We start from the raw sequence: 22753 nt of genomic DNA on the forward strand, positions 1-22753 counted from the left end.
TTTGATCAGAGCAGTGCAGGGATGGTGGGTGTCTGAGGACGAGTACCGACGGGGGAACGAGAACCACTTTTTTTTTTTTTTGCCAACGTGGGTGACTGCTTCCTGTTACAGGAAGTGAGTCACTGTGCCATGACATGTGAGCGGAGGAAGTCCATCCCCGTAACTTGGAATCAGCGACGAGTTTAAACGCAGCTGAGCAGATAAATGTCAGGCTGGTTGTTGTTATCAGAGAGATAAAGGTCACATCGTGCTTCATAGTAGCTTTTTACTAAATGTTTCACAGTAAATAAAAGGTTTAAAAACTATACAGTTGCATTCATTCACGAGAATGAAGACTTTCAGATTACTTTCAGAGATCATCTGAAAGAGAAATATTTTCGGCTACAGTCGCAATATTGTCAATATCAACTTTAAAGAAGCTTTTTGGAAATTGTTGTCCATCTTTAAAATTAAAATCTTGAATGTCATTAAATACTTTCTGCTTTGTTAGTGATCATGGCTTTATTTTTCTTTCCAAACCAACAGAATTCTGTGAAATAGAAATAAAACTAAATTAATCTCTTGATCCATCAAGGACAAAAGTGTCCAATTACTAAAAACTGCTACAAACACATTATTATTAACATTTTTTGTAATTTATTTGATTTGATCTTTTTTAATTTATTGTTATTGTATTGTATTTTTTACTTCAATTTAATTTTAATTAAATGAAAATTGTATTTTTAATAATCAATGATGCCAATGGGTCCATCATATCCAACATATTTAAAAATACTACATTTTAGGAAAGGGGAAATAGTCTGAATTAATTGTGCCAACATAAGACATTCACCGTATTGTGATTAAATCAGGGGTTTTCCTGAAGTTTTAACACAGCTCAGAATAAACAGGAAAATGCTGTGCAGTTAATCTCTGCCATCTTTTCAAAGCATGAACCAACAGCTGGAGATTTGGGAGCCAAAACAGGAAGTCAAACCTGATGGAGACACATTCTACTTGTTGGTCATTTGCAAATATTGAAGAATGAATTTAAGAACATGAAGTAAAGATAGTGTTGTTTGCTATAAAAAGGTGAAAAAAATAATGGTCTCATACACATATTTTCTTGGAGCTGTGCTAAGCTAAAACCTTTCTGGAAGATGGTGAACACAACCATAAATGACATAACTGTGTTGTAAAGTACAGAGGAAACACTGAACATGCTGCACAAATAAAAGACAAGTATCTGGTTAAAACTTTACTGATAGCATTAGCAAGCAAAAAAGCCATAACCAGAAATTGATACAATGTGGAATCCCCAAAGAAAGAGCACTGGTTTGAGATCATCCAGGACAGATTTAACTTGCTTTCTTAAAAAAAGTTCTTCAAAAAATAAATACATATGGAATTTTGTGGTTTATTGAAGGGACGTTTGTTTTACATTTTTACTTAAGTACATTTAGTAGCATGTAGTTTTTTTTTTTTTTTTAACTTTTACTTAAATAAGGGTGCAACTTTAATACTTTTACCAGAGTCATTTTTCATTTAAGTATCTATACTTTTACTTGAGTACTGAAAACTAGTACGTTTGCCAACTCTGGGTATAAATTGCACATAAACACAAAGTTTAAAAAAAGAAAAAATGGCCCCAGCTTTATAATAACTAAACTAAGACTGACTGTGATCCACCACCACGTAAGCACATCATTTAGCGGTAAATGAAACCAAACCCTCACACACCTGCGTTGACCATCCCAGCCTGGTTCCCCATCATGCCGTGACTTCCCACCATGCCTTGCTGCTGCTGCTGCTGCTGCTGCATTATAGCGTATGGGCTGGTGGCTCTAATGGGGTACTGTAGTGAGGACTGCTGAGGGGACGCACTGATGTCCAGGGACACACTCCTCACAGGGAGAACTCTGCCTGGCTGACCTGCTCGCACCCCCGCAAAACCTGAGAGAAACAAGTGAGAATGAATGGAAATGTACATTTATATCTACTTGTAAACACAGTATGATGACTTCTCCTTTTTCACCTGCAAGCACCAGGGTTGGGGTCAATTACGTATTTCAGTTAAAATTACGTTTTCAATTACCCATGTTCAATTACAATTTAAATTATGATTACAGTAACCAACATCTATTCAAATTACAATTATTTTCTCAGAAAGTCAATTACAATCCCTAAATGGCAGTTACAATTAATCACAATTACTGAGCCTGTAGTAGATGTAGATGTGTAGAACTGCACATAGAACTGTAACATGGCTCCCCAGTTTTGAATTGATCAGTTTTTATAGAATTTTCATGGCAATTACAATTACAAAGTCAGTTATCTAAATATGTATTTGGCAATTTGAAATAATTGGCAAAAATGACGACCTGTATCTGAATTTCTTGACAAGTTTGTTCTTTTTACTAATTAAATTGAAATAATGCAGCAAAAACAGAAGACTGACCTGGACCTTAAATTTGATCTTGAGCGAAGGTCAAGGTCACACATTGAAAGGAAATGTTGTTTAATGGTACCAGTCTGAGCACTGTGTCTCAATTTGAGGCCAAGTTATAGAGAAAAAAGTGTTTTTTTTGTGATGTCATGAAATTTTGACCCCTACCGATCTTTTTACTGGTAGGTGGTACAGCTTTGGTCCAATTAAATAAAATACTCCACTTGAGACGAGCTTTTCAGAAATGTAAGCAGCGAACTTGTACGATAAATATTCGTAGAGATTTGGAATTTTTGGGGTTTTGACACTTGACGTGAACTTGACCTTGACATTGTGGCTCCAAAAAAGGTTGACTGCACATCCTTGACATTGATTCTATGAGATGACATACGTGTCATTAGTGCTGCATTAATAGCCTAGGAGGAGTTCCAGGACAAAAGAGTTGCGGAAGAAGAAAAATAAAAAGAACACCCAGAACATGGTAAATTGCCAAATACAATTATGCCAAACATGTAGTTAATTACCAATTACAAATATAATTGACCCCAACCCTGGCGAGTGCCGACACTTACTTGTGGGGCCCATGCCTGGTCCTAGCCCTCTGTGTTGCTGCTGCTGCTGCTGCTGCTGCTGCTGCGCGGCCATGGCAGGGTTGGCCTCTGACATCTGCAGGATGTCATTGATGATGTTCTGTTTGTCCATGGGACTGGGCAATGAGACCGGCCGTGGCTCACCAAAGAGCTGCGGCTGGGCATTCTGCAGGTCGTTCAGGATGTCGTCCAACTCTGATGACTAGAGGACGGACGGAGAAAGACAAAGAGAAAGGAAATGAGCGAGTGTGCAATGGAGCGAGTGGGCATGAAGGTTCTTTAACAGTAGATGCACTAACAGAAAATTTAGGCAAGTAATTGTTTTATCAGAAATAATCATATATGCGTAAAAGAAGATGAATAAAACACAATTTACTCAAAAAATTAAGAAAAAAGGTGAAAATTGTGGCTTGAAAGTTTGTTTTCATATCCACCGTTAACACGTGACATTTTCGTGCATTGCATTGTGGGACGTGGAGTCTCTGAGTCAGATGCATAGAAGTGTTTTTATTTAACTCTAATATCACTGGAAATACTGGGAACAAACTAGAACAAAAATGGTGTCAAGCAAATCACTTTGAAATCAACACAAGAATGAAGTAAAAACACTTGTATGTATCCATATACGGGACTCCACATCCCACAATGCAATGTGCAAAAATGTCAACAAATGGAGTGTTTACAGTGAAGATGAAAACAAACTTTCAAGTAGGCCTGCACGATTATGGCCAAAATGATAATCACGGTTATTTTGATCAATAATGTAATCACGATTATAATCACAATCATGGCAACCAAAATCATGATCACAATTAAAGTTGGATTAATTGTGCAGCCCTACTTTAAAGTGGCAATTTTGTTTCTAAATTCTAATTTCTATTGGAGTAAAAGATGTTTGATTTATGATATATGAGGTTTACGTTATGATTTTATCTCATAAAAATGTTTCAGAGCTGCTTTAAGCTTGGAGACGGAAAAAAAAGGTTTCATTTTGTATTTGTCATCCACGACAGAATCATTGCTTTTTACCCTAAACAATTATCTATTGGGGTAAAAGGGTGATCTGAAAAAAAAAACACAAGGCCACTAAAGCTGCTGAAATCCACGATGTGAGAGCAGCAACAGGAAGAAAGTGAGGAGTGGAAGCCAACGTTTCTGCCGCCGTCCTGTAAACAAACAGTCGGACCAATCCAGCCCAGGGCTGTAATCACACACACAACTGGGCTTCTGACTATGTAGACAATATTGGTTTAGTTTTTCCTCAGACGATCACAAACAGATACGGAGCCACGCTGAGCTGTGGATTCAGTTTCAGAGCACGACTCGCTTTGTTTCACTGATATGAACAGTTTACTGTGACTGACCAATACTACGTTAATCTAATCTGTAACCTAGGTTTAAAAACTAGTACCACAGACAGAAAACGACAGCAAAGCTCACAAGATTACTACAAACAAGAATCTAATTGGATTACAAGTACTCACATTACTGTAATTGTACTTTTCTAAATTAGTAATTTTACTTGTACTTAAGTACATTTTAAAAGAAGTAATTTGTTCCATTTCGACATCAACCACCAACCAGATTCATTTTAATGCAAGGCTCCAAAACAGCATTGCATGCCAGTTATTTTCTCAGTTTTAGAGTTCATAAATGTAGCTATACTTTTTTTTTTTTTTGACCAAAGAATTATACATTTTGACAAATCTTTTATTTTATACAGATGCCTTTGTAGAAAAAGAATTAAATTCCAATTGTGCAAGATTTGGTCTCTTATTTTTGAAGTTGATACTAGGGCTGCACAATTAATTGAATTTTAACCATGACCACGATTTTTGTTGTCACGATTAAATTCACCTGATCAACCGCTATATTTACATTTAAAATATGGGCTCTGCACTCTATAATAGTGGACTTATTTAGTTAGTCTTTGGTACATTTGAAATTCTTAGGTTATTTTTTTCCATTATGTTTTTAGCATAGTTGCTATTTAAAGCTTAATTTTGCACCGTAAACTGTACACTTTGTTTTTATTACACTACTTTTTACACCATCTGCCGTGATTGACATGTAAATAGACACGCCCACAGCGGTGAGCATGTCAGCATCCTTCACGCAGTGCTGTTGTTGTTTCTGCTACCGACGCTGTTGATACATGTTGTCGCTATCATGTCAACTGGGTGGGAGGAGGGCGGGCCGTCCTTTGGCCTTACGTCACCGTGCGGGAAGGGGAGACGGACTCACACTCAATAGAAGCTTAAATAGCCAGAGTCAGAGGGCAATAACTCCAGAAAACAGGCGAGTTTGGGAAAATAAACCTCAAATACTATGTTTTTGGGGTTCTTAGAACAAATGAAGATGTGTGGAAAATGACATGATATGGAACCTTTAATTATGAGATTACAATTTCATTTAGAAGACACTTATCTATAGTGATGTATGACACAGTATGTTAGGGGACTTGCTTAACGTTAGACAATGTTTTTTGTTCTTATTGATTTTAAGCTGTTGAATGTTTTCTGTTGAACTTTTTGATCATGTACACAACATTGAGTTGCCTTGGGTATGAAATGCGCTATTCAAATACATTTCCCTTGCATTGCCATAGAAATAGCAAAGGTTGGATTTTAAACACTGAAATAAAATACGCTATATTTCCAAAACACTTAAATTAAACAAGACTGGTAAATTGTTTTTTTAATGACCATGGGGACCCTGATTATAAAATATCAAACTGAACTCTTAGCTTGTCCTACAGAGAGACCTGAGGGTCTGCAAGTAAATAAGTTGCACTGGCTCGTATCGTCCACCAGAGTGCAGCACACCTGAATGCAGTGTCATCTTTGAGTCTACTGCTGACATACAGTAAAGGGAGGAAAATGGCTCGTGTGCACGGCTGCACGCTTTCCTTTGCTCTACCTCAAGGCTTAGGACAACAGCAGGAGTTTAGTGTGGCATGCAGTGGCCGCTAAAGATAAGGTGTCTGTCTAACATGCCTGGCAGGAGAGTTATCTGCAGCACTCAAGGACCCTCATCTGGCTTCTCTCTACACACACTTCCCCTCTTATCCTTCCATCTTTTTTTTTTTTTTTGCGCCATGCCTTCGCAAAAATGGGTACTAGCCACGCTAAAAAACAGATCATAGGAAGGAGTGGACGAGATATGGAGGAGAGCTGTAACAGTGAGTGGTGGGGAGGGTGGTTGTTATGGTGGTTTCGGATGGTGGGAGAGAGAGAAAAGCCCTAATGAGGTCAGGAGTGATGTAATGCTTCTGTACACTCTTTGCTTTCCTCCTCCTCGACAATTCACTCTCCTCCCACTTTCTTTTCTCTGGACTTCTCTCGTTGCTTTTAACCTTAATGGATCCTGTTTCTATCAATTCTTCTTAGTCTCCTCGTCGCATGTGAAGTGGTTTACTTCTTCTCTGCGTATCACATGTACACACAGACACACACACACACACATATCAAATAGATAGAACCTTTTAACGCTGATGTAGTTTGTATGTAAAACTGTTGGAAATTAACCCAGATGCATGATGTATTGTCCCCATTAGGATGTGGTTTGATACCCACTGAATTAGTAAACACACAACAACAACACTGACAAAGACTAAACTACAGACAAACTCATTAGAAACGTTGCAGAGATAAAGCTCTCGGGTAATGGCCACACTTGAATTCAAAGCACATTTAAACTCACTACATCTCAATCATGTTTGATACAGAAGGCACTCACTGGAAGACATTAGCTCGCCTAGCAACAGCAGGCTTCACTTTCTCACAGCGCGGGGTCGTGACGACGGTCCTGCCAAATGTGCCATCTTATCTGCAGCTCAGGATCCACCAGGCAGTGAATAGAGCACTGAGCAGGTCAGGATTCCTTTTTTTTTTTTTTTTTTTTTTTTAAACCCGAGACTCGTTCCTGATCCAACGGTTAACCACCTGGCTCAGCACGCTCTTGTCGTGTTTTGTTTTGGTTGACAACTGTGTCTTTTTGACCCGTGTCGTTTAAGAATGAAAAGAGGAAACTGGCACAGGAGCAGGCAAAGCAGAAGTAGCAGAGTCAAGTGTCGGAAAGAGTCAATGTCACTTTAACCCGACTCCAGTTTAACAAAGACAACTAAATCTAGAATTACATTAATCACATTCTCAATGTGAAGACTTTTTCCAAAAATTCAAATTATTTCACATTTTAAATTGAGTAGTTTAATAATAAAATAAAAAAACACATTAATAAGCTTAATAAGCTTGTTTGTTTGCAAAACTGTTCAAGTGAAGCAGATTTTTAAGCCATTGTTGAGTGATGCACATTAATCTATGGATTCTCCGTGGACCAGAGGTTGATTATTCCCTTCAGCAAAAAGATATTTGCATTAGGGGTGTGCATTCAGGATTTGCATGCCACGACATGATATATTCCGATACTAAACAATACGACATACATTGCAATATCAATAATTATGATTTAAAAGTACTAAATGGTATGAAATACAATTTATTTAATTTTTTTTTTTAACTTGCGAGAACAAAAACGCTTTCAAAAAAGTTAAACTTTTGTTTCTGATTCTGTTAAGTGCTTAAACTCTTTAAAAAAGTAACCACACACATTTATCAAAGTGCCCAGAATAATCCGTGTATCATTTGTTTTTCATTATGTAACAAAAACGTGAAAAACAAAAAAAAAACTCATTATTTGATATTTGTTTCCAAAACCAAAATGAAAAAATGGAAAACGCCTTCTTTTTCAAATTCAGGCTCTTTTGCTTCGGTACAAAAAACAAAAAATGGAAAACGAACACCTTTATTCGTTTTCTCCATTACCGATTGGCCAAAGTACGTGACCTGGAAGTGTACTCTCATCCGACGCTAACGGCTATGCTAATGGCAGTTTGGCATGACAAGATCGCTGCTTCAAACTGGTGTTGGGCACAGAACCTGTTCACGGACATTTCGGAGGATTTAAAGACTCCTAAGTGTTGCAGAGCTAAAGATATCGCGGAATGTGTAACGCTTCACTTCCGGGTATTGATACACTGAAGCCACACAGCAAATTTGGTCATCCTACCTTAAACGGTTTCTAAGAAAAGCTGTCCCCTTTAACTCAAACAAACTTACATCCCCTTTCACACTTTGTGGCGGTGGATAATAATGTACCAATCAGGGGTCATTTGCGTTAGTTAAATTGTTGATGGGTTTAGCTACATCTACAGCATCTTAGTAGCGCTTGATTGTAATCTTTGGAACGTGAGGTCAGAGTGCAAATCTGAGCCTAAAACCCTTCCTTACAGTAGCCTGTAGCTCCGCCCCCTCGGCTCTTTAAAAGCTCTGCTCTGATTTCTCATTTTGCTCAGCTCCGACCTGCCATCAATAATTCAGCCCTCAAACAATTATGAGAATGGACGAGAAAGAGGAGGACAACGACGAGGGGGGTGGAGGAGTTGGTGAGAAAACGCAGAGTGAGGTTAGTAGAGAGGAGAATGAGTGCGGACTCAACTAGTACACTTGGCTATCACACGTGGCTGAGCAGCAATTCACGAGTAAGGAACTGAAAACCCACTCACTCACATAATAACTGTAATGAAGTCACTGCTAACGACCTCGCTCTAGAATCACAGTGTGATACTCTTAAGAGTTTAACAAGACGTTTGATCGCACACTTATACTACTACATACTGTCTTATAATGCAAAAAAGAACTAAACGAATGAAGCAATTTGACTGAATTACAAGAATCCATCTTTAAAAAACCTGTTGAAACATATTTGCATTATTGCAGCGCCCTTATTTTCCATCTTTTATTGTTTCTTGCTCCCTCTACAAACACACCACTCCCTCTACCTCTACTATCTCCATGGCAGCAGAGAGGACATGCAGGAGCATATGGCTCATCATTTTCACTCTGCCTGCCGACGCTGGGCTCTCCTGGGGGTATATACACCTCTCTCATCTCCCTTTCTTTGTTCGCTTCAACAGAAGCTCTTATTATCCAACCAATCACCTTTTCTTGCTGCTTGTTTTCACTCAGGCTACTGAGAACATGCTGCACATAGGCGCCGAACGCACACAGCCCAGCGAGATAGTTCCCATCCTACATCCTTTGTCTTTAAAAACTGGTTACTGAAAGAATGCGCTCACATAAGGGAAAGACTCGTGGAGATGACGAGAGAAGAACAGTTCAATCAAATGATGCTGTCATGATTAAATCTCTCCAAAAGTGTTAAAGAGAATTTTTTTGGACTTTATTGTTCAATTTATTCAAAGACTCACACTTGAACCTAGATTTAATCAACTCAACAATCAAATAAATTACATAATTTAATATTTAGAAATATTTAATCCTATGCAAATGCAATTGCATTATATTTTTAATCGCTTAACCACAAGGTTACAGCGACTGATTATATACCAAAGATAAAAATTTACAAGATTTCTACCATTTTGAAGAAGATCCGGATCAATATACTATACTGATTATGGATCAGTTTGAAAAAAATAAAATAAATAATCCTTATCCCTCATTGAACGAAATTTTAAAAATTCATATCTCGGTTTGTAATTGACCGATCTTTATGAAATTTGACTCAGATATGTGTGGTTGGTTCCTTAATCACCCACTTGAGTTTTATTGAGATCAAATACAGATTGTACAATTAATCATATTTCATTTTGTTTCTTTCTTTTTTCATTTTTTAATGGTGGTGTTTCTACATTTGGATCTACTGTATGTTATTATTGAGGATAGAGATTCATAACAAGCCTTTAAAGCAGTGTTTTTCAACCTTGAGGTCGGGACCCCATGCAGGGTTGCCTGGAGTTTAAATGGGGTCAACTGAAATGCCTAGTAATTGATAAAAAAATCTAAAAATAATAATAATTACAGAATAAAAATAGATTTTTTATACATATTTATATTACATATAATCTTAAACAATTGTATTCTATACTTTCACTTTGTCAAATATAAATCAATTTAAATAAAATAAATAATTCAAATAAAATGCAGTATAAAAATTTCTGAGCTGGTCACTAATGCTAACTACTCTGTATTTGTAACAGTATAAACAAACATGATCAAAAACTAATTCTAGAAAGAAAAAAAAGTCTTGATAATTTGTGATATAAAAATTGGGTCACAATCCAAAAAAAGGGTTGGGAATCACTGTTTTAAAGTGTGAATGATCAGGATCACTGATGTGAGATTTGGTGCTTTGGTGCTCTTGTTTACGATGCATTGCCAACATTCAAATCAGTCATTAACATGGTACTTGTATCAACAAGGGCTCGTCAACTCTTTCACTTGCATCATGTAAAAAAATGGGGGCACAGTTTTGCAAAAAGGCTGAGTTTTTCCTCTGTGGGCAAAAGAAAGAACCCCAAATTGCTTCGATTGGAAGACTACCAAACTTAGGTACTGTATGTGCTTTCAAACAACGCTCCTCTCCAAAAACACAAACTGCAGCTTTCCAACAATGACTGAGCATTTCTACGAGGGGATATCGCTTTCCCTCAGCGTCGGTGGCTTTAAAACACACGTGTGACGTTGACTGGTATAGACAGAAACAGGTGGAAAAGTGTTTATGTAATGTAGTGAGTCTTTGATTTTCCCAGAGTCGAGTGCCAGATAAAACCCATTGCACATTAGCGTGTTGAACATCTGTTGGGTGCAGAGCGTTTTCAAGCCATTGGCAGGTTATCTAAAAAAACTTTCCTTCTGCTGAGACGACGGGGGCACAGAAACTTTACGCGTCTCACTCGCATCACTCCTTCTTTCTAAGTCTCTCACTCTCTTTCCTGTCTTTGAGCGCCAGGCCTGACCGGAGCGCCGAGCCAAACCTGAAATCCAGGCCAAATGCAACCAGGATCAAATGACTGGAGAACCACAGGGGCTGCTTCCAAATGTCACAGTTGTTTGAAGCTAGTGGATGGATTCCCTCAGTGTGAGTTGCCAGCACACAGTCAGTGAAAGGACCAGATGTGTTTATAGGAACACGCATATAATTAAGTAGAAATTACAACTATAAATCTGAATCCATAGATGTCACAGATACAGACGCCGTGCGTGTGTGTGCACGTAGAAGACATCTGTTAGCTAACCTAGATCAATTTTTGAAAAGAAAGAAGCGACAAGTGGAGCAAAGTCAAGTAGACGAGTTTAAATTCTGTGATGAGTAACTTTAGGTGTTCATGCAGCTTAGGGCCTACACCACATGTTGAGATTCAAGATATATCAAGTTTTCTATTTTGGCAATACAGAAAGATACAATATCGCCTATTTAGAGCTGGGCGATGCAGACCAAAACTCAGATATTTCTTTCTCGTGATAATTTTAATTCAAATGAAGTCTAATGCAAAATGCCACACGTGCACATTTAATATCAAACAGTTGATTTGGTTGATCAGGATAACTTGATCTGGGATGTGAAGTTTATAATTCAGGGCCATCCAATTTGGGGCCTGCGGGCCAAGCGATTAGTTCAGTAACTTCATTTGAATTAAAATTATTGAGATTTATATCGTATATATCGCAATTTTGAGAAAAAAATATATCGAGATATGAATTTTGGTTCATATCGCGCAGCCCTAATTCAGCTTCTTTTTGAAAGTATATGAATAAAAACCAACAAAAAGGGACTGACCTGTTCTGCTCGGTCGTATCCAGAGTCCTGTTTCTCCGCCTTCACCTGCAGGTGTTTACAGCCCTCAATTTTCACCTCCCCAGGCTCCAACTTGGGCACCTTATCTTTTAATACAGCATCATCCTTATCCAGTAGGTAGCGCAGTAGGGCGTTGTCCTTCTTCTTGGGACTTAATGGCTCTTGCTTTGGGATGATTTCCCCCCCTGGGGCTGTACCAGCGGCCCCCTGCGTTGGGTCTTGGCCCAGCTCTTTGCCCGTCGCTTCAGCAGTGAGTTTTGCCAGGTCTACGGGTGACGTACTGTTTTGGAGCAGTTGGTGGAGGATTTTGTGTTTTTCTTTAAGGGATGTGGCGTGGGTGTTCCCTCCTGTGTGGCCGCCACGAGCGCCGCCCCCCGTCGGGTCCTTGCCCTCTGCCCCAGCTCCGGGGGAAAGCGGTGTCTCCAGAGGTTCTGGTTTGGTGGTGAGAAGCTGAAGTAACTTTGTGTGGCCCTTGTTGTCGTGCACACCTTTGAGAGAGTCTTGGCCCTCGATGGGCCCCTCCCTCTCCTCTTTGGGCTCAGGTGGATTGCTCTCCGCTTGGCTCTGTGTGTGACACACGTCTGAGTGAGGTCCGAATGAGTCTCCAGCGCTAACGGCGGCGCTGCCTCCAAGTTTTGACATTAGATGAGTGTTTACCCCCGATGCTTGGGTGACCCCTACAGGGGAGCCCATCTTCCGGTCTGGTGACCCAAGAGTGTGTGCATGAGGGGGCCCGTGTCCATGTCCAACACCGTGACACTCGCTGAGGGCCTGCAGAGCAGACAGGGAGCTGCTCGTGTAGCTGTTAGCGTGGGGGCCAGTCGTGCTGCTACCTGGACCCCCAGACATCCCCACTGGGGAAGGAGAGTGCAGGCCCCCCACCACACGAGGACTGCCCGCTCCCCCAGGACTACCTCGGTGCCTGGGTGACAGCATAGAGTTCTGTTGAGGAGGATGAGGCCCACCGGCTGGACTCGGGCTGGCGCGGGAAGGGCTGTTCATCCTCCAGTTGGGGCCCTGCTGTGGCGGCTGCATGCCCCCGGTGTGGTTGTGTGGAGGGGGACAGCCGAAACGATAGCTCTGCATATGACCCCCCATGGCTGCTGGTTCTCGGGGACCAGCTGGGCCTGGGGGAGAGAAAGGCGTGCTGTTGCTGCTAATGGTGGTGTCCTGGCCCTGAGGCCCTGAACCTGGCAGGCTGCCTGGGGTTGGAGGAGTCATGGAGGGGGTGGAGGAGTTCATTGGTTTGGGAGCCATCCCTGTGGCCTGACTGCCAAGACCCATGTCCTGCACTAATCCACACACTGTCTGCTCCCTGGAAGATGAAAACGACAGCTCTTTAGAGACTGATTGAAACATCAGTTTGAACTGATCAAATGTGGGAAAGCTTGATATAAAACATATTTTAAAGTTCTGTACATAGAACTATAACATGGCTCCCCAGTTTTGCGTTAAATTATAATTGCCAATTTTTATAAAATTGTCATGGCAATGACAATTACAAAGTCAAATATTTAAACTCTCAATTTAATTGTGATTAAGACATATTTCTTTATTACAATTACGCCATAATTGAAATGAATTATCAATTACATGACTACAATTATAATTGACCCGGACCCTGGAATCTAATTACATTTACAAATACTCCTTAATGTGAAAAGTAAGTGCAAAAATGATGAGGAAATCACAACTACTTGCATCCATCACAAGCCTCTATTGATACTATTGTAACTCTTCACTAACATTAGATTTTGAAGCAAAGGATTATGTCTGAATTCAAGCATAACACGCCACAGTAAACGCATGTAGCTAATGGATCGCTACAGGGCACCAACACGCTGAGACACGTCAGCAGAGGCTCACAGAGCTCAGTGGCTCTTTCTGACACAGGTGTAGATGGTGAGACATACCTCTGCAGTATGTGCAGGGACATGTAGAGCTGCGGTTCGTTGGTGGCGGGCGAGCGCACAAGTTTGCTCTTGGTGTGAGCCGAGACGATGGTTCCATCGGAGAGGGAGAACCGGTAGATGGGGCTGAACGCCTGGCCGTGCCTCAGCACTGTGAACACACACACACACACTTTAAAGGTGCAGTCTGTAACTCTTATAAAAGTGACTGTCATATTTGCTAAAGCTGTCACTATGTAAAGACAACTTTACATCAACGGGGAGGGAGTAGGAGAGAGGGATCTGAAATTTACCAACTACACCTTTAAGGTCAGAAAGTCCACAGAATAGTTTACCAACCTGTTGTTACTATAAAACAAATCATTATAAGAGAAAAAAAAACACAAATAGAAGAAATTGTCCCTGGTGAACCACTGAACAGGGTTGGGGTCAATTGTAATTGTAATCGTGCAATTGATAATTAATTACAATTATGGCGTAAATATAATTGTAATTTTAAAAATCTGTTTCTGTCATAATCGTAATTAAATTGTAATTGAGTTCAAATAATGGACTTTGTAATTGCCCTCAAAATTCAATAAAAAATTGTCAATTATAATTTAACACAAACATTTTACAGTTCTATGTACAGTTCTACACATATGTAGTTAATTATCAAAATATGTTCCATATCAAGCTTTCCCACATTTTACCATTAAAAAAGAAAAGTTAATCGATATACTGACACAAAAAAGGCTCAGACGGCCACAACAAAATAATTAAAACCTATATTTTCATTGATCAGATAGCCTAACAAGGTAACAAATTGAAAGATATTAGATGATAGATATTTGTTTTTCGTATATTTTACAGCTGATTTAGGACCCATTATCATAAGGGATGCTAACAGAAAGGTGTAGGATATGTATTTCAGCTCAGTACTTGTGATTAACTATAATTGAAGTTTAGTAATTGAGAACATAATTATAATTGACTTTCTGATGATAAAAAATTGCTGGTCAGAGTAATTGTAATTGAATATGGGTAACTGAAAATTGTAATTGAACCCAACCCTGCTAGTGAATGTACAACGCGGCCTTCGTGAACGAAGACACTACCTTCCTGTTGGTGTCTCTTAGCGAAAGACATCTCGCCGTCGTTCTGGAGGTGGAACCTTTGAATGCAGCGCCTCACCAGGTCCTCCCAGCCTGGCTTCATGGATGCTCGCAGCAGACTGGTATCGAGGGATGTTATTTTACCTGAGCAAAGCAGACCACATTAGTCGGGGTAGACGTAACAATGAATATACATCAATAAACCCGCTTTGTATGAAGAGTTTAGATTTAACATCCTTCTATTCAACAAGAATCAGAACTACTTCTAGTTTGATAAAAAGATACTAAAATCAAGGTTCCGACAGCTTCAGTCAAACTAAATTCAAGAATTTTTAGACTTTTTATTGCCATTTGAAATTCAATTTAAGACCAACTTCACAGTAAACACAATAGGGCGAAAAAATGCCACATCAATTACATAGGGTTAGGGTACATTTTTTTCAGTGTCTAGTGCAGACATACAACTGGTGGCCCCCAGAGTAAACACACAAAAATACACAAAATGACAGTAAAATACACAAAAAAAGAGACTAAAATAATCAAAATCACTCAAAACACACAAGACAACTACAAAAATAGAGAGAAATCTATGAAAACAAAAAAATACAAAAAATAAAAACCATTAAGAAAAATCTTCATTGGACAGCCAGTTTTCTTTAAATTTATATTTCCACGTCACTGTTTTGTAGTTGGTTCCTTTGTCTTGATTGTGCGATGTTACGGTAAATTATACATTAAAATCAATTATCATTTATTTTGAAACAGACTAATTACAATCATAAAATCGTACTTATGTGTTAAGATTTAAAACTTTTGAAACACTAATTTAAGACATTTTAATGACAATTAAGGGCTTATTTTTAGATTCATGAATTTAAATCCTTTTAAGACTTTTTAAGGATCCGCAGGAACCCTGAAAATATCCTGTTTACAATTACAATATTCAAACCGCTGGAGTTAGACGTTTATCCTGCGATTGTAAAAATACTAAAAAGTCAAAGTTATACTTGCAACAGGCGGGAACATTTGATGAAATCAACAGGACAGCTCACGTGCACACTAAAGAAATAATTGTCCTTTGCTAGCAACTTATAAAGAGGCGGCACCGGCGATGCATTTGAAGGGTTGCCAAACATACCCTGGTTTGACTCACTCCAGACATGTGACAAAAACGTTTGAAACAGGAAACATTTATTTTAAAAGGCCGAGGGAAAAAGGGGAATAAATACAAATTTGAACTAGAAATTGGTCTCATTGAATAAAATGAGTTGCACCAGATTTGAAGCTTTAAAATGTAACCACAGTGCTTTGAATGAGCCGTTTTATAGACTGGTGAAACTGGTTTTTGGGTTAGACCAAAGAAGAGATGAGCATTATAAGGCTTCAAATGAAAAAAATAGTCTGTTGATGGTTTATGCTTTCAAAATAAAAGCCAGTGTAAATGAACTAAACTCAAACTAAAGGAGGCTTTTTACAGCCCAGTGGTTCAAGACCCGAGGGATACATTTCCTTTCAGATGTTGTTTTAGTGCAAAACCAACATTAAAAGAACATTGCTGTAATTATTAATTGGATAAGTTGAGAGAAAAGGAAACTCAGGCACTCTTTTTAGTTTCAGGATAAACATCACTGCTGAGTGTAAAAACAATCATTGAAATTAAACCACAAAGATTTGTTATGCAAGATAAACGTTGGATTTGGATCTTTTTCTAAGCTTATCCAAAGACTATGGAAACCCTGCTAAATATTTGACGTGTAGTTGTCACTTTAACAAATGACTTTCCATCTTTCTGCTCCAAACTGATCTGTACCTTGTAGGTCCTGACGTGTAGTGAAGCTCTCATGCGTGGGAAGCATGGGTCTTTCCTTTGTGGGCACCCTGCGAGCCACGCAGATGAGGCACGACTGAAAGTCTAAACAAAAACAAAAAACAAAGAAGAGAAAAGGCGTGGAGAAGAGGAGGTGGGGAATGAAACAAAAGGTAGAAAAAGAGAAAATAAAAGAGGGGGGAGAGGAGGAGAGGAGGGTAGATGGGGATGTAAATGAAGGAGGCAGAGGGAGGGTAAGAAAATGAAATGCATGTTATTCCCCGGCAGCATAATTAATACAGTTATTAATGAGCATGGGGATCAGGGCTCCGCTCCTTTCATGAGGAGGAGACGATATCACTGGCGAGGGAAATGATGAAGTGTGAGCTCTGAAATTGGTGTGTGTGCTCCTGTGTGCGTGCGTTTCTGCCTCGTCTCACCTGGAGTGCCATCCCGTCCCCACAATGACGACACATTAAAGATTACCATCGCTCAATCCGTGACGGTCGCCTCGCGTAAAGGGGAGACGATGCAGCCAAAGCCGGCCCTGGGATGACCCCAAAAAAAAGTCTGCCATCTACGGCCCCTGGCCCCGTGAATACCCACAATCCCATGTGTGTTTGAAAGAAACTAAGAGGCACACTTTAACACTCTTCACTTTGGCTTGTAGAAAGATGCCTGGGTGGTCCGCCTTTAAGAGTCTGTGAATCTGTTACATTTCTTAATTCTGCCTGTGTACGGACAGATTTTCCGTAGCTGCTGATCCTTTCTCTTCGCGCGCGCGCACACACACACACACACACACACACACACACACACACACACACACACACACACACACACACACACACACACACACACACACACACACACACACACACACACACACACACACACACACACACACACACACACACACACACACACACACACACACACACACACACACACACACACACACACACACACACACACACACAGGAGTTCTAGTTTGTCTATTTGCCAGAGTGTTGCTGGCAACCAGCTGGTGCACAAAGAAAGCTGGCAAGGGCACAAAAAGAGAGAAAATCTGGTTTGCGTATTGTTAATCACTTATGGTTTCCATTTGCCTCAAAGTTGACAATGGGGAATTTTTTACCTTCCTTTAAAAGTATGAGCAAAAAAAATTTCAATGAGAGAAAATATGAGATTCCTGCAAGAATGACCTTTCTAACGCTATGACGAGCTCTGCACAAACCGAGGGACCTCTCAGTGACTGAGCACTGAGAAAAAGAGGCAACAAGCAATTCAAATAATTTCCCAGGAATAATGTGGAAAAAAAGAGCCCAGATGTTTGAACCAGCGACTGACACAGATGCAGCCCTGCTGTTTCTGTCTCATATGGTCTGTAACTACTTCACTGTTTGTACTAATTTGTCCAAGAAGTTTTAAAATGATCTAAAGATTGTTTTCTCTCCTTTAAAACGCGTCCCCTCCCTCCCAGCTGTTGGCCCATGTTGGTGAGGGATGTGCATGAATTACAAAGTTGTTCAAATGACAAACTGCATTGCCTCCACTTTGCTTTAACTTCTTTAACTTTTTATGGATCTACACTGAGTGGTATCAGCAGTTCTCACCACGACTTCAAACACATGCCAGTGGTGCATCTTAGAACCCAAACGCACATGGTTTCCAGTAGTCTAAACATGATTTAGGACTTAATACTCACTCATATGTAAAAAGATATCTCTTTTGCTTAGCACACCACTGTTTTGCCCTATTAAAGAAAATTGTTGACAGAAATGCAAATTTTAGCCTAAAATTACAAAAGAAACATTTTTTATTAACATAAATTTCAAAACAGATAAAAAATTATTTTCATTTTATTGTAAATGTATTTTAAATTAATTACTTTATAAATATATTGTAAATTATATCAAAACAAATTAATGTATAAATATATTGATTATATTAAACTAAATTGATTCATGTAAATTATATTAAAATACATTAATTTATAAATATATTGCAAAATATATCAAAATTCATTTATAAATATATTGTAAATTATATTAAAATAAATAAATTTGTTAATATATGGTAAATTATACTAAAATGAATTAATTTATAAATATTTTGTAAATTATATTACAATAAATTCATTTGTAAATATATTGTCAATTATATTAAAATAAATTCATTTATAAACATTGTAAATTATATTAAATAAATTAATGTATAAATATAGTGTAAATTATATTAAAATAAATATATTTTAAATTACATTAAAATAAATTGATTTATAAATATAGTGTAAATTATATTAAAATAAATATATTGTAAATTATACTAAAATACATTGATGTATAAATATATTGCAAATTATATTAAAAAAAATTAATGAATAAATATATAGTTCATTATATTAAAAAAAATTAATATATAAATATATTGTATATTATATTAAAATACATTAATCTATAAATATATTGTAAATTATATGAGAATTAATAAAAAAAATATAATGAATTAATATATACTGTAGTTCCTTACTAACCTGCTCTCTCTCTCTGTCTCTCTCTCTCTAAAGTAGCTTCCATTCTTGCATTTCCAAAGAATTTCACTTCTACCTCATAAAATAAAGAACGCTCCTTCAAACATTCAGTTTTTTCCAAAAACAACATTTGTCATACCATCTCCTTCCTCCTTGATGGACTTGGGCTCTGAAACAGCAAAGCACTGCATAGTTTCATATTTTTGCTGCTGTGGCTCGTGCTCGTGCTGCTCATCGTCGGTGTGGGGGTTGACCAGCATTCTACAGTTGAATGTGTGACTGTTTCTCCTCGGACCCTCGCTGGACCACGGGACGCCGTTCACTGCGAGAAGGGACACAACAGGCGCGGAATACATGAAGCAGAGAAGTAAGATGGCCATGTTTAGGGTCAAAGAGTGTCAAAAGTGTGGAGAGATCGGTTATAATGAGCAGTAATAAGCCAGGTGCAAACATGGAGCAAAAAAAAAGGACCCACATAACTCATCCCACTGTAACAAAGTTCCATCACACTCCATCTGGGTTGTGATCTCATTCAGTGCATTGATAATCTCCCAGTATCCGGGACACAACCCACTGATGAGCGATGAAAAGGGAGGGGGAGGTGTATGTAGGAGATGATGAGGATAAATAAGGGCAAACCAGATCAAATAGAAAATGCAGTTTCTCTTTAGAAAAACAGGAGAAGCGTGATGCAGAATGACTCACATGACAGGGCTGGAAAGAGTGAAGGTGATAACAAGAAGAAGAAGAAAAAGAAGGAAAAAAAAGGAACTTGGTGACGTTCAGTGGCAGTGAGAGAGTGAATCACACAAAAAGTGAGAAGGCAAAGGAAGAGCATGATATCGGGATAGGAGGGAGCACGGTGCTGCTGGCAGGGGAGGGAGGCTGAAAAAAAGACGTTAATTAGCAGAAAATGGAGGGAGGAGGAAGAGAAGGAGAAATAAAGCAAATGTGTGGCCTGAGAGTCAGCAAAAGGAAAACAAGTTTTCACTTTGGACTAATAAGCTTTAGCGCACGCACACACATGACAGCTGTTTAACTGGAATCTGGAAGCGGAACACCAATAAGAGGAAAGAAAACCATGACAGTAACAGGAAATGTGGTTAACTCCAAAAACCAAATCCTTCCAGGGCTCACCGAGGGACTTAGGCAGCAGGTTCTTGATGAACTCGGCGTGATCCCCGACGTGCAGCACGCTGTAGACGCTGGTGTTCATCAGCTCCTCCTGGTTGTAGCGCAGGTACTGGGTCACGTTCTCAGACACAAACACTATGTTGCCTTCCATGTTCACCACGAAGAAGAAGCCGTCCAGGGCCTGAGTGCACACACGGGGGTAAAAAGGTATGAAAGTGATCGGCTGCCTACTGTGCAAAGTAAAAATGCATATTTGTGCTTTTTTTTCTCTCACAACCATTCTTAAAATGATAAGAGTAGGTTATTAACTGCTGAAGCCAAACTGAACCTAATTCATAGGGATTTTAATGCTATTTGGGCCTTTACACTGTTTATGAACTATAATGCACAAATAAATAACAAGAAGACAGTCAACATCTCCTGCCAAAAAAAACAGAACAAGGGCAATAACTCCAGAAAAAATTATTGCGTGCTTCTCATTTTTGAACTCCATCAAGATATTGATACCCTGAAGCCACACACCAAATTTAATTATCCCATCTTAAACAGTTTCTAAGAAAAGGTGTCCCCTTTAACTTGGACGGACAGACGGAGCTCAAACCTATATTTCCCTTCCACACTTTGTGGCGGGGGATAAAAAAATACCACTATACAAAAAGTCCGCTAGCGTCATGCTAACGTCTATGGGAAAACCCATGTATATGCTCATGCTAACATTTACCGTGATCGGCATTGAATTATATAACACTCCGTTTATGCTTAACTCTCACAAACACAGTCTTAGGAGTGTTATCAAATAGTACACTTATACATACTCAAAAGCACATGTTTTTTCAAGCAGAAAATACAAGAACTTAGTTAATAGAGACCAGTAGGCCATGGGCATTCAAGATGGCGACTTCCGACTACTACGGCAACAGGGGTAAGTCAAAACACAGAAACTCACCCAGGGTAAAAATAACAGAACAAGGGCAATAACTCTGGAAAAATTAATTGCGCACTTCTTATATTCGAATTCCATCAAGGTATTGATGCCGTGAAGCCACGCACCAAATTTGGTTATCCTATCTTAAACAGTTTCTAAGAAAAGCTGTCCCCTTTAACTCAAACGAATGGACGCACGGAGCCCAAACTCATATCCCCCTTCCACTTTGTGGCGGGGGATAATTATGTGTATTCCTGTCGCTTTACAGAAGGCCTTGGAACAGGGGTGTAAGTTCAGGGGCCAAATATGAAGTAGTTTGGTCTTAAGTGGGCCACAGTTTTCAGGGGGGAAAACGAGCAATTTTAACAATAATTTCCACAAATTTGCACTTCAACGTGTAAATGATACATACAGTTTGTAAGGAGCAGACAAAACCCAAGCAATATGTGACATATCAGTCTCTGCAGGATTTTCGGTTTAAAATGTCATTGATTTTGTGACCATTTTTATTCAAATTTTGGATTCAGGAAAATTTGCAATCCTCTAAATGTATTTTTCTGTCTTTTTTATTTTCTTTCTCCTGTGGGCCGAATTGGATGGTCTAAAGCAGTTGTTCTCAAACTTTTTTGGCTTAAGTACCCCCTTTCTCTAACTTTTGAAACCAAGTACCCCCTTTGTCTGACTACCACATTTTGATCAGAAGTATAGGTTTTATCATTTCCGATTATCTTCCTCGTGATGTGGGACCAAGACTGACCCTTGTATTTTTAGTTAATGTTCTACTCAAGATCATTTCTATCATTATTTTGTGTGTTTTTGGTGCCATTTTGTGTATTTTGTTGTTTGTTCTTTTTATTATTCAGTTTATTTTTCTCTTATTTTGTGTTTTTGTTGCGTTGTTGGTATTATTTAAATTATTCTCTCTATCGGTGTGTGTGTGTGTGTTTTTGGTGTCAGGTGGTTGTTTATTTTGTACATTTCTCTGCTACTTTTGTGTATTTTGTGATCTTTTTTCTCTTATTTAGTGTGCTTTTGTTGTCGTTTTGTGTGTTGCTGGTAATGGTAAGTATTTTTCTCAGTGTGCGTGTTTTTGGTTTCATTTTGTGTATTTTGTTGTTTGTTCTTTTTATGATTCAGTACATTTTTATTTTACTTTGTGTGTTTTTGTTGTCGTTTTGTACCCCATTTGAGAAACACTGATCTAAAGGCCCAGATTTGGCCCCTGGGCCTTGAGTTTGACACATGAGCCTTAGAATAACTGAGCTCTAACAATCAGGTGTGGTGAAACAGGAAGGCATCTAAAACATGCTGGATAGAGGCACTATTGCACTAGAGCAATAGGGTTATTGTATCTACACTGTGTCCAAACAGAGCTGATTGTACCAGGCACACACAGTACTAAACATCACACACGTCCGTCGGTCGGTGTGGCAGATACAAAGCAGGATAAAAGCCTGTGCATGTGCAGAGAGCGGAGGATGTGAGGGAGGAGCAGCACTTAATTGAAGGAATACAGCCCCGGGTCAGCCATTACACACAAGATGGTCTCAATTAGGCCACCGTACCACCCCCAGCCCTTATAAGGAAGGACTGACGAAGCAGAGCTGGTGTCAAGATAAGATTCAAGAGTCTCCTAGAGAGGTCCAACTCCTTACTTCAGCCTGAACCAGGGTTTCTCAA

General features: G+C 39.0%; 1 protein-coding gene across 4 annotated transcripts in view; it reads right to left on the reverse strand.

Annotated features, from left to right (window-relative positions):
- Positions 1–22753, reverse strand: part of ncoa2 (nuclear receptor coactivator 2) — a 79911-nt gene that overhangs the window by 12306 nt on the left and 44852 nt on the right. For all 4 annotated transcript variants that reach the window (XM_028433938.1, XM_028433940.1, XM_028433937.1 and 1 more), the window contains 8 exons: positions 20152–20329; positions 19154–19336; positions 16485–16586; positions 14678–14818; positions 13584–13731; positions 11653–12985; positions 2998–3217; positions 1720–1932 (listed from right to left, as the gene is read on the reverse strand). In XM_028433938.1, the coding sequence (XP_028289739.1) occupies positions 1720–1932; positions 2998–3217; positions 11653–12985; positions 13584–13731; positions 14678–14818; positions 16485–16586; positions 19154–19336; positions 20152–20329 (2518 nt within the window). The remainder of the gene's footprint in view (positions 1–1719; positions 1933–2997; positions 3218–11652; positions 12986–13583; positions 13732–14677; positions 14819–16484; positions 16587–19153; positions 19337–20151; positions 20330–22753) is intronic.

The sequence above is a fragment of the Gouania willdenowi genome, chromosome 20 (genome assembly GCF_900634775.1).
Source record: "Gouania willdenowi chromosome 20, fGouWil2.1, whole genome shotgun sequence".
In the NCBI taxonomy this organism is placed as follows: domain Eukaryota; kingdom Metazoa; phylum Chordata; class Actinopteri; order Blenniiformes; family Gobiesocidae; genus Gouania; species Gouania willdenowi.